This window comes from Trichechus manatus, unplaced genomic scaffold (assembly GCF_000243295.1).
Source record: "Trichechus manatus latirostris isolate Lorelei unplaced genomic scaffold, TriManLat1.0 scaffold00028, whole genome shotgun sequence".
In the NCBI taxonomy this organism is placed as follows: Eukaryota; Metazoa; Chordata; class Mammalia; order Sirenia; family Trichechidae; genus Trichechus; species Trichechus manatus.
The window spans coordinates 4412839-4425082 of NW_004443964.1; the positions used below are offsets into that span (position 1 = coordinate 4412839).

The 12244-nt window shown below is 57.8% G+C and overlaps 2 protein-coding genes across 3 annotated transcripts in view; one reads left to right on the forward strand and one right to left on the reverse strand.

Moving 5' to 3' along the window:
- Positions 1–6131, forward strand: part of DNAH17 (dynein axonemal heavy chain 17) — a 122322-nt gene extending 116191 nt beyond the window's left edge. The window contains exons 75-80 of the mRNA XM_004374107.2: positions 767–946; positions 1255–1437; positions 2512–2694; positions 3551–3694; positions 4353–4578; positions 5741–6131. Coding sequence (XP_004374164.1) covers positions 767–946; positions 1255–1437; positions 2512–2694; positions 3551–3694; positions 4353–4578; positions 5741–5988 — 1164 coding nt within the window. The 3' untranslated portion in view covers positions 5989–6131. The remainder of the gene's footprint in view (positions 1–766; positions 947–1254; positions 1438–2511; positions 2695–3550; positions 3695–4352; positions 4579–5740) is intronic.
- The window catches only part of PGS1 (phosphatidylglycerophosphate synthase 1), a 40555-nt gene continuing 33976 nt past the window's right edge, over positions 5666–12244 (reverse strand). Inside the window, exons 9-10 of one of the 2 annotated variants that reach the window (XM_004374108.2) lie at positions 10373–10500; positions 5666–5833 (exon numbers count right to left, since the gene is read on the reverse strand). In XM_004374108.2, the coding sequence (XP_004374165.1) occupies positions 10381–10500 (120 nt within the window). In that variant the 3' untranslated portion in view covers positions 5666–5833; positions 10373–10380. Of the gene's footprint in view, positions 5834–10372; positions 10501–12244 lie in introns of those variants that run through there. The other variant, XM_023729211.1, reaches the window with a different exon arrangement.

Below are 12244 nucleotides of genomic sequence, written 5' to 3' on the forward strand. Positions count from 1 at the left end.
TTGACATGTCATGGGGTTGTTAACCATTGTCATAGGGCAATATGTGTACTGTTTAATGAGAAACTATTTGTTCTGCAAACCTTCATCTGAGGTACAAAAAAAAAAAAAAAGGAATTATCTATGTGAGATCAAACTGACAACAGCAACTCAAAAGGTTTGATGGGAAGCCTAGGGGACACTGCGTTGAAGACAGTGGTGATGGAATCATTTGGAAAAGGATAGTGAGAATAGCAGCACAACTGGAAGAATGTAATCGATGTCACTGAATTGTACATGTAGAAACTTTCAAAATGGCGTAACTTTGGCTATGTGTATTTTCACCAAAAAAAAAGGTCCTCAAGAACGAGAAGGGAGAGTGTTGACATGTCGTGGGGTTGTTAACCAATGTCATAAAACGATGTGTGTACTGACTGTTTAATGAGAAACTATTCGTTCTGTAAACCTTCACCTAAAGGACAATAAAAAAATAAAAAAATAAAAAAATGAAGCTGCCACTACAATAAATAAATGCAGAAAAAGCAGCTCAGAATATAGTCAAGATAAGAGAGCAAAGTATTTTTTGAGTCACAAAATTGTGAGTAAAGATTCCTGAGACTAAATCAGACAAACATGAGGACACCATTTTTGACAGAGTAGAGGGGCTGCAAAAACGGGGGGAACCCCTGATGGGATGGGTTCACTCAGCAGCCACAGCACGCCCATGAAGACGTCCCAGGACCGGACAACGTTCCGAGCTGTTGTCCCTAACAGCCTCCCCCCTCCTCAGGTGCCCTGGGATGATCTCCGCTACCTTTTTGGGGAGATCATGTACGGCGGCCACATCACAGACGACTGGGACCGAAGGCTGTGCAGGACATACCTGGCAGAGTACCTCCGGGGGGAGATGCTGGAGGGTGAGGTGCTGCTGGCCCCCGGTTTCCAGACGCCCCCCAATCTGGACTACAAGGTGAGGAGAGGGGGCCCCCGGGTACCAGGTTAGACTTGCTGTCACCAGGAGACGTACAGCCGCAGAGGTTAAGGGCAGCTGGGCCGAGGGTGCATCAGTAACTGACAGCCCCAGCAACCCAAAGAAAGAGGGCTTGAAATGTGACCTCTGGGGAGGGGGCGGGGAAGTTTCCTCTCTGCAGACGGGGGAGGGGGAGCATCCCACAGAGGGCGGACATGCGTGGGTGAGAGGTTCCGGTTCAGAACGCTTAACAGACGGAGACGCTGAATGAGCCTTGGCAGCCAGCTTATCCGCCGGCCTCTTTGCAGGGCTACCATGAATACATCGACGAGAACCTACCCCCCGAGAGCCCCTATCTATATGGCCTGCACCCCAATGCAGAGATCGGCTTCCTGACAGTCATCTCGGAGAAGCTGTTCCGCACCGTCCTGGAAATGCAGCCCAAAGAGACGGACTCGGGGGCGGGCACAGGAGTGTCTCGAGAGGAAAAGGCAGGACACTTAGGACCCGGTCCCCGCGACAGGGATGGGCAGGACGTCAGCAACACCTGGGGGCTCATTAGCAAGGCGCATCCTGGCCCCAGCCCAGACCTCCAAATAGGACACCTGGGGTGGGGCCTGCAGTCTGGAGAACAGGTTCTCCAGGTGTCCCGGATACAGGCTCCCTGAGAACCACTGGCCTGGGGGGACTGTCAGGGCTCAGTATCCGTCCACGACCCCCCTATCCCCAGCCCTGGGCAGTCTGCTCTCCACCCCTGCCCTGGGTGCACTGAGAACAGCTGGCATCCTGTGAGGGCAGGGAGTCTGGCTCTCCCGGGACAACCGAGGGGCATTAGAACAGTCCTTCAGGTGAGCTGAGGGCTGACAATGGGCGGTGTACTCAGGAAAGCTCAGGATTCAGAGCACTGGTGGCAACCTCAAGGAGGCCTAGTGGTGCAGTAGTTAAAAGCATTGAGCTGCTAACAAGAAGGTCGGCAGTTGGAAACCACCAGCTGCTCTGCAGGGGAAAGATGTGGCAGTCTGCTCCCTCAAAGATCACAGCCTTGGAAGCCCTACGGGGCAGTTCCCCTCTGCCCTCTAGGGTTACTATGCGTCGGAATGGACTCGACAACAGCGCGTTTAGTTTTTTTGGTTTATTGCTATTAGACTCCATGATATGTTGTCTGATGACTGAAACCAGGAATGTGTGCAGTGCAGTGGCGCACATGACCCCCGGAGACCCCTTTGACCAGCACGGACTCTACAGACAAGCAACATGAGGACAAAGTCACAACCCCAGGGCTGCCTGGGGAATGTGACGGAGGGAGGGAAGCCAGCTGGGCTCCAGGAATGCTTGACGGCCCCAGGCCACCACTGTGTGGCCCTGCCATGGGACCAGAGCACCCTAAGCCTGCTGGCCAAGACTCCTTCCCCTGGAAAGTGTGTAGCAGCAGCCCCGGTCCTGGTTCTCCTGTGGTTCCCCTGGATTCCCACCCATGAGCCCCTGGAGCAGGAGCTCAGCAGACCCTGATGCAGAGTCTGAGTGGGGAGGGTTCCTGCTCTGATCTGTCTGCTGGGAATTCCCAGGTGAAGGCCGTCCTGGATGATATCCTTGAGAAGATCCCGGAGGCATTCAACATGGCAGAGATCATGGCCAAGGCAGTGGAGAAGACACCCTACGTGGTAGTCGCCTTTCAAGAATGTGAAAGAATGAACATCCTCACCAACGAGATGCGCCGCTCACTCAAGGAGCTCAACCTGGGGCTGAAGGTAAAAACACTACGGGTCAGGGGACCCTGGGGACGGACGGGTCAGGGGACCCCGGGGACAGATGGGTCGGGGACCCTGGGGATGTGACTTGGGAGGCAGGCTGGCCAGCAACCCTGTGCCACTCACACCTCTGCCCCTCAGCAGTGGGGTGGTGTTACCTACCCCGTCACAAGCCAGCCGGGCATTCTGGACTCTCGGGAATCTGTCATTGAAAGCCCCATGGCACAGTTCTACTCTGACATACGTGGGGTCGCCAGGAGTCAGAGTCCACTCGAGGGCAGGGTGTGTGTGTGTGTGTATGTGTGTGTGTGCGTGTGGCACTTACAGTCCTGCCTTATTGCTGTCAGACCCCAGGATCTTTTGACTCATGATTGTGTATGTATGTATGTGTGATGCACATACAGTCCTGCCTTATTGCTGTCAGACCCCAGGATCTTTTGTCTCATGATTGTGTGTATGTATGTATGTGTGATGCACATACAGTGCTGCCTTATTGCTGTCAGACCCCACCATCTTGTCTCATGACTGTGTGTATGTGTGTATGTGTGATGTACATACAGTACTGCCTTATTGCTGTCAGACCCCACCATCTTTTGTCTCCTGAGTGAACCCAGGAACATCAGAAATGCAGTGGTGCGCATGCCCCCGTGGGCTCCAGAACAGGTGGGGGTATCCTGACCATTCCCTGGCAGGAAAGGCTGGTGCGGCCAAGGAGGTGCCTCAGACCCACCTCAGTCCCCCCACAAAGTTCTCTCGACAGCTCGTGACACATGGGGGCAGAATGAGCAAATCGCTGACCATGTTGGCCGGGGTAGGGAGGATGTGCGGGCCCCCCAGCACTGTGTGTGTGTTCCAGGGGGAGCTGACCATCACAACTGACATGGAGGACCTGTCCACGGCTCTGTTCTATGACACGGTGCCCGACACGTGGGTGGCCCGGGCCTACCCCTCCATGATGGGCCTGGCGGCCTGGTACGCCGACCTGCTGCTCCGCATCAGGGTAAGGACGGTGCCCTCCCGGGGCTGCTGCCTGACCTGAGACACAGGGACCTGAGCACCCAGGTCCTGTGGGGCGTGATGTGAAGGGGAAAGTGTCCTTGCCAGGGCTGGAAGCTCCTGCTGGCCAGGCCTTTGTCAGGGTGGCTGGAAGGGCCTGTCCACGCCATGCAGAGGCCAGGACAATGCGGCACATCCTCCTCAAGGAAGAAAACAAGCAGCTCTGACCATCAACACAGATACAGAGCGTTCTCTCCAACGAACACAAAAGGGAAGCCGTGGGGCCGGCCAACCAGGTGATGAAGGCAGAAGCCACTCCTAAAAAAAAAAAACCCACTGCCATCGATTCCGACTCTCAGCGACCCTGTTGGTCAGAGAACAGCCCCAGAGGGTTTCCAAGGAGCGGCTGGTGGATTTGAACTGCTGACCTTTTGGTTAGCAGCCCAGCTCTTAACCACTGTGCCACCAGGCCTCCTTAGCCTCCCATGTTATCACTCCCTTCTTGACCCTTCCCATCCCTCATTTAAAACAGAGCCAGACGGTGAGCCTCGCCCCAGGAAGGTGGCGCAGCAGCATGCTGGGCTCCGGAGGACAGCGAGCAGCTCTGGCGTTGCTGCCAGTCCCCCATGCCCACACCCTGAGCTCCGCCTGCTCTCTTCCAGGAGCTGGAGGCCTGGACGACAGACTTTGCACTGCCCACCACCGTGTGGCTAGCGGGCTTCTTCAACCCGCAGTCCTTCCTCACGGCCATCATGCAGTCCATGGCCAGGAAGAATGAGTGGCCCCTGGACAAGATGTGCCTGTCTGTGGAAGTGACCAAGAAGAACCGGGAGGACATGACCGCGCCGCCCCGCGAGGGCTCCTACGTGTACGGGCTCTTCATGGAAGGTAAAGAGGTGATGGTCATGCAGAAAAGCAGCTCACGGCTCAGACAGCTGTGCCACGGGACCAGGGGGTACCGCTGGGAGCTCAGCAAGGCTGACCACTCAGATGGGGTGCGTCTGTGTTTGAGAACGTGCTTAAATCGAGGCCTGGAAGACGCCGGAACATTCCACCCCAGCCGGCCGGCTCGGGCCCTGCTTCACTGGGACGACGGGGCTCTGAGAGCAGCTGGACCCCTGGAAGGCAGGGAGGAAAGGGGCCCCTCTACCTTGGAGCAGGGGCCTGGTTTCAGCTGTGGGTAAGGGCTGTGGCTGAGGCAGTGGGGTCCAGCTGCTGCCCTCTGCACCCAGTACTCCCGTCCAGTTCCCGGGCCCTCGGGCCCCGGCTGAGGGGAGAGGCCTTGGTGGACCATCTCTCCTCTGGAGCCCAGTACGGCCGTCTGCATAGCCAGGCCCCGGTGGCAGGAAGAACAAGCGGGGCCCGAGCACTCAGTAGGACTCTCTCAGACCCCCATCCCTGCCACCAGGAGCAGGCCAGAGGAGAATCGGGGAGGCCACATCCCCAGGCCACTCTGGGTCCAGCTGCCACCACAAACCTGTCCCACACATTGGCTGCTGGCACCCCTCACCTGTCGATGGCCAGGCAGGGCCAACAAAGGTGAGGACACCCCCTTCCCAGTTCCCATATCACCAAAGACGGGCAGAGCCCAGCCATCTTCCATGTTTATTCTGGATCACAGAAGGAAATACAAACATCATTAGACAGGGCAAGGAGAGGTAACGGGGGCCTGGTTAACGGCAGAGAGAACGTACAGACGTGTATATATAAATATTTATACCACACATGTCCATGGAGGGCAGGCGTTACACATGGAGGGAGCTGGGGAGCTGGGCTGGCCTGTTAGTTCAGCTGGAGTTAGGCCTTCCTGCCACGGAAGGGGCCGAAAGACGAGGCTCTGAATGCTGGAGTGTAAACGGAGGGGCCCAGCGCTTCAGTGCCAGCTGTTCTCGGCGCAGAGCGGGCGCCTGGGCAGCCACGGCATGCACGTTGCTGACCTGAGAAGTCCTGTGTCAGCCCCACTGGTGGCCGTGCCTGGGCCAGCCTGGCCCCTGCACCTGGGGGCAGGGCCGGGACTGCACACCAGGCAGAATCCACCCTGTCCCCGCAGGCGCTCGCTGGGACACACAGACAGGAGTCATCGCAGAAGCGCGGCTGAAGGAGCTGACGCCGGCCATGCCAGTCATCTTCATCAAGGCCATCCCTGTGGACCGCATGGAGACCAAGAACATCTATGAGTGCCCGGTCTATAAAACGCGCATCCGGGGCCCCACCTACGTGTGGACCTTCAACCTCAAGACTAAGGAGAAGGCGGCCAAGTGGATCCTGGCGGCCGTGGCGCTGCTCCTGCAGGTCTAGCACCGCAGGTCCTGCCGTGGCCCGCCCCCTACACTCCCCGGGACAGATCAGGCCTGACCACGGCTTCCAGTCAAAAACTCAGTCTCACGACTCTTGTTATTTTCCTAGGAACAGATGGTCGCTTTCTGTTTTCTGAAATAATGGGGGCACTCTACAACGAAGCGGGTCTGGACTAGCCAGAGGGTGGGGGCTGCAGGGAGGAGACACAACACATTAAACCCCAGAGGTCACTTGGCTCTGCTGCTCCGATTCATGCGACTGGCCGTCGGAGCTATTTCTGATGGCCGCCGGGGCCCGAGGCAGGCTTGGCGGGGGGTGGGGGTGGGGCCAAGCATCCAAGACCTCAACCCCCAAATCCTGGCTTCCTGGGCCGACTGGCACCACCTGGAGTTGGGGCACAGCAGTCCCGTCCTCCACCATACCCAGAGCGGCCACCTCCACACGCAGCCCGTGACTGTCCATCCTACAGCACTGTCCCTTCTCCCGGGGACACCTGCACACGGCCCGTGACTGTCCATCTTACAGCACTGTCCCTTCTCCTGGGGACATCTGCACACGGCCCGTGACTGTCCATCCTACAGCACTGTCCCTTCTCCCGGGGACAGCTGCACACATGGCCCGTGACTGGCCATCCTACAGCACTGTCCCTTCTCCCGGGGACAGCTGCACACACAGCCCGTGACTGTCCATCCTACAGCACTGTCCCTTCTCCCGGGGACATCTGCACACACGGCCCGTGACTGTCCATCCTACAGCACTGTCCCTTTTCCCGGAGACAGCTGCACACGCAGCCCGTGACTGTCCATCCTACAGCACTGTCCCTTCTCCTGGAGACAGGACAAGACAGCCTCTCTCCAACAAAGCAATGCCTCTCCCCACCTGAGACCTCTGAACAGACCATCCCCCACAGGGGCCAGTTCCTGTAGCTGAGGGGCCCCCTTCAACCGGTTGCACTTCCAGGGAGAGCTGGGACCACGGGACAGTGGGACCCCGGGGCACCCTGCATGGCTGGCATCCAGGGAGGCCACAGGTTTCTCATTTCCAAGGCAAACTGCCCGCGCCCACAGCCCTCTCTTGTTCTGGGCCCGACTCCCCGCAGCTGCGAGCTGGTGAGTGTCCCCAGCAGCCTAACCTGCAGTTTCTGGCCTGGTGGCCGGGGAAAGGGCAGGGGAGCTCGTTAGACTGTGGCGGGACACGTCAAGATGCTGGGCTGGCCACAGAGGGCCTGGGGCTGCTCACCCCACCACAGCGCAGGAGCTGAGGCCAAGAAATCGGACCTCCAAATGAGCGAGGCCCCTCTGTGCTGGGCGGGGGGTGCAGGAAGGCCAAGGGCCGGGTCCCTCGGGCGAGTCCTTTAGTCTCTGCGTTTCAGGCCCGGGGGGGGGGGGCAGGGGACCCAAGGAACGCGACTGCGCTCTGCCTGGGGTCCGGGTCCTAGGCCCTGGGCCAGAGCCAGCTCACACTCTGGGCCTCCCTCTGACTGCAACTGGAATGACTGTGGCAAAGCAGAACCAGCGAAGCCCGACCTGCACGACCTTCCAGGTGCCGACAGCAACAGGGGGCACCAGCAAGGGGCTGGCCTGCCACTGCGCAGTGGGATGCGGACGAGAGGGGGACAGAGCTGAAAACCTAGGGGTCTGGGGAGGGCAGACTCTGGGTAGGAGGGCTCCCGAGGGGCACATGGCCCACCGCCCTGGAGGAATACCTGCCCTGGTTCCAAGTTAACCCGATCCTCGACGAAGAGCACTGCCTTCAGGGTGCACACACCCAAACCCAGGGAGTCCCGGACCCCTCATTCTGAGGCTGATAACACACGATTCTGGGGCCGGCGCGCTGATCAGAGGAGAAGGAAGACTGTCCCTCACACCCTCCCTCCCTGGGGTGCCGACACCAGTCCCTCTGGGGCCGCAGCAGAAAGGCAGCCACCTCTCCAGCCGGGGGTGGGCGCTGCAGCCCACGGTGGCCAGGCCAGAGGGCCAGGCCCCACGGGGCACTCTCTGACTGGGGGAGACAGCTGCCAGCGGCCACCCGGCAATTCATTTTCAATGCTGGTGATACCCACAAATGTGGCGTTTTTCCAGTTTTGCCTTGAGAGCCTGAAATAAACTGTAATTCACTCCACACGTGGGGTTTGTGGCTGGCAGAATTCTCCTCAAACTTTCCAGATGATTCACCCCGGGGTGCAGCCCAGCATGCCAGGAGGACGGGACACTGTGCTTGCCGCGCCTCATCTGGGTTCTCCCGGCTGACAACGCATAGGGGGCCTGGGTGGGGAGGGCTCCTGGGTGCTCCCCAGGTGGGGAGCCTGTCCAGGACGGTCCTGGCGTTCGTTAGCAGCAAATGGGGCGCAGGGCCGGGACAGGCAGCAGAGTGTGGCAGAAGCGGCGGCAGCGCAGGTTGCCCAAGCGCGGCCAGGGCACAATGGGTTTACTGTGGTCTCACGGAGTCTGCAGGAACGCGCGGCTGTTTACCGAAAGCCTCTCTCCAAACAGAAACCCAGGGGCCCTGCACATTCCTTTGGCTTCTCTTGGCTAACTGTCCTACAGGACAATTTAAGAACTGGTTTGAAGGCCAAGAGCGTTAACTGATGCGGGGTGTGTGGCCACAGCCACCCACTCCACCCTCTCCCCAGTCCCTCGTTAAAAACCTGTACAGCCACCTGGCCTGAGGGAAGAGGCCACAGACATCCTTGATCTAAGACCAGGTCCTCCCGGCCCTGGAGGTCCCCATGCTCACAACACACGGCCGTGGACTTCCCGAACCCCATGGAAGAGCCACAGGAGGGAGACTGGGACACTGCTCTTGAGGCACGGAGCGGAACGGACCCAGACTCCTCCTCCAGCACCCAGCTGCCAGCCTCCTCTCCAGGGCACCTCTCTGGGCCAGGGCCACGCACCTGAGGCAGCAGGTAGTAAGCTGGAGATCCGAGACCTGCTGCCGTCTGTCACAAATGCACACGGAAAAACAAAGCAAACCCACTGCCCTCAAGTCTGTCCCGACTCACAGTGACTTGACAGGACAGAGCAGAACTGCCCCCACAGGGCTTCAAGGGGTGCCTGCTGGATTCAAACTGCTGACCTTTTTGGTGAGCAGCCACACACTTAACTGCTGCACCACCAGGGCTCCTGAAGGGCAGACAGCGTGTGTTAAGGTTGTCCTGTCCTGCACGAAAAAAACATCTCCTGAGCAGATACAGGGAGAACGAGAGTCATGCTTCAACAAATACAATGGGGAGGGGGGCCGGGCTGTCGAGTGAAAGGGACTGAGGGGACACGTCCACCAGTCACAGGGTGCACCTCGGGGACCTCCAGTCAATTAGCAAACTGGGAAAATGAAACGAAAATACCGATGAGGCAGCTGGAAAGGTGAGCACCTTCTCGGTTTGTGTGTTATGATCTGAACAAAAGGAAAAGTAAAACACTAAGGAAAAGCCAGACGATGAAATACAAGGTTTACAGAAAGGAGGTTCAGAGGAGGACCCCGCTGCAAACATATGGCTCCAACCCCTGTGAAGTGCAGGAGGCACATGGGCCCTCGTCCTCATCTGACCCCTCCTCATTCTCCCTCCCACCAGCCTGCAGACTGTCCACCTGGGGCACCGCGGGCTGCGGCCACCTGGGGGTGAGCCATCTGGGAGTGAGCGCGGGACCTGGTGTGACCTGAAAAACGGCGGCGGGGGGTGGGGCGGGGAACCAGAGAGACGCCACCTCTCATGGTAGCAGCAGCCCTGCCGGGCCCCGGGCTAGGCCTGCTCTGAGTGACGCGGGCCCAGCGGGTTGCTCTCCACGCGGCAGCCTCCCCGCCACTGGCAGGCTCCTCTGGAAGGGCGGCGCAAGTCCTGTTACTCAACTTCACACATCTAGCACATGGCAGCATGGTACCCATACATCACAGCCACACCGGGGAGAGGGCAAGGCAGCAGCCACAGCCTGGGGCCCAGAGACCTCATTTCTCCCTGCCAGCTGTACAAGCCAGGGCCACAAAGGCCGGGGTGGGAGCCAGAGCTGCTCTCCCAACCAGGAGCGCTCCCTCCTCCTTCCCCAGCCTTCCACTGTCCTCGAGCCACTGTGCTCCCTCCCAGGAGATCTAGATCTGTCTTTCTGCCACCTGGGTCCCTGGGCCCTTGTCCAGGACCTCCTCCAGGACTGCCACACAATGTCGACCCCGCCACGGCTGGCCTGGGGCTCAGAGAGCAAGGGGAAGGGGGAAGAGGCTGCGAGTTTATCATCAAGCTCCAACACACTGGTGAGGACTACCGTGACCCTGGAGATCCAGCACTCCGCACTTAGCCAGTGACGGGGTCCCTGGGAGCGCTGCTCAACTGAGAATCCCTGCTGGCCCCCCCGGGAGCTCCCAGTAAAACCGCGCTCAGGGTCGAAGGCACCTCTGTGCTCAGAAGAAGTTCTTAATCAGTGGGGTCACCATCTTCACCCAGAGCTTCACCTTCCGGCTCGGCTGCTCAAAGGTGGCTGAGGACACCACACCTGACCTCAGGTAGAGCTGCTCTTGCTCCTGAGGAAGAAGAACGAACAGGAATCATTAGCATCCCCTCCAGCACAGATGACACCCAGCACAAGTGGCACCGCCTGCTGGCCCCAGCCCAGAACCTCGGACCAGCCCCGTGAAAACACAGACCTCACGTGTCCGCCCTGGCCCAGAGACCAGTCCCTACAAGTTGCCTTTGCAAAACACCCCTGAGAGGAGCCAGAAGACCCGTGAGAGCAAGATACGGAGGAGCTGAAGAAACACAGCTTGTGGAGAAACGTTTAACACACTCCCCTGGGCGGGCACGAAGAAGACACAATGCTTAGGGGACAATGAGCTTCTGTTCAGGGTGGTGGCTAAACACCACGGTGAACGTATTTAATGCCACTGTACATGGGAAGAAAGCTGAAATAGTAAATGTTTTGTTACCTATATATTTACCACAATTAAACAAACATACATGTACACTGTGAAAAAAAAAAAAATTCTCCTTCACTAAATGAAATAGTACAAATTAAAACTGAGGTTTTCTTTTAAATGAAACATAGTTTTTCTTCTATCAAGTATCAGGACCCTGAGCAGACGAAGGCTGACAGGAAGGGCGGGGAAGCATCTTTTTAGCGAGCAGTTTGGTGATCAGCACCAGAAGCCCCCCTGGCAGCAGTTAATCCCTAGAAAACAGCGATGTGCTCAGAACTCCGCACTAGGACTCCTTACAGAGAGGTTACCACAGCGACGTCTCCAACAGGCAGAGACTGGAAACCACCTAAATGTCCAAGAGCCAACCCAGTCTAACAAAGCCCCGTGGGAGACCGGCACTCACTGTGACACGTCACATCACAGAAGGACAACTACTTAATGATATAGCAACATACACCCTGTGTTAGGCAAGAAGCTGGACACGTACAAGATAATCCTAACCTGAGTAAAAAGAAAAAACCAAGTCATCCCTCTCCATATGCACACAGGGAAGGAGCAACCAAAACGCTCTCAGGGATCATCTCTGGATGAAAAGCTTAGTTTCTTCCAATTTTTCTCAATTTCAATGACCGTTTATAACTCCACCAAAGACCTGCTGCCATGTCGAATGGATTCCGACCACAGCGACCCTACAGGACAGAGCAGAACTACCCCATAGGGTTTCCAAGGAGCGGATGGTGGATTCCAACTGCCAACCTTTTGGTTAGCAGCTGAACTCTTAACCACTGCACCACCAGGGCTCCGTTTCGTATTTTAAAAATACAGGTTTAAAAACTCTTATATATGTGTTGTTATTAAATCGTGCTTAAGCTCTCTGACAGGAGAAAGTGTCTTGTTTTTAAGAAATAAACACTACGAGGACTGTGCTCCTTCAAGCGAGCCCGAGACGGAGCTTTCAGAGCTGAAGGCGGCACTCGGGGAGCACAGTTCTCACTCAGCTCATGCCCCTATGGGCCGTGAGACCCAGACCCCAAACCCCCTCATCTAGAGAATGTGGCCACGCTCCTTCCAGCTGTCACGTGAGTCGGCGGTGGTGGACGTGACGCATGCTGCAAACTTGGGGTAGGAGCACACGGCGGGCGTGAGCACACAGGACCGCCCGCCGTGGGATGAGCGCTGGCGGTGGACAGGAGGGTGTGCTGTGAACTCAGGGTAGGAATACGTGGTGGGTGTGAACACACAAGGCCGCCCGCCGTAGGACGAGTGCTGGCGGTGGACAGGAGGGTGTGCTGTAAACTCAGGGTAGGAGCACGTGGCAGGTGTGAACACACAAGGCCGCCCGCCGTGGGAC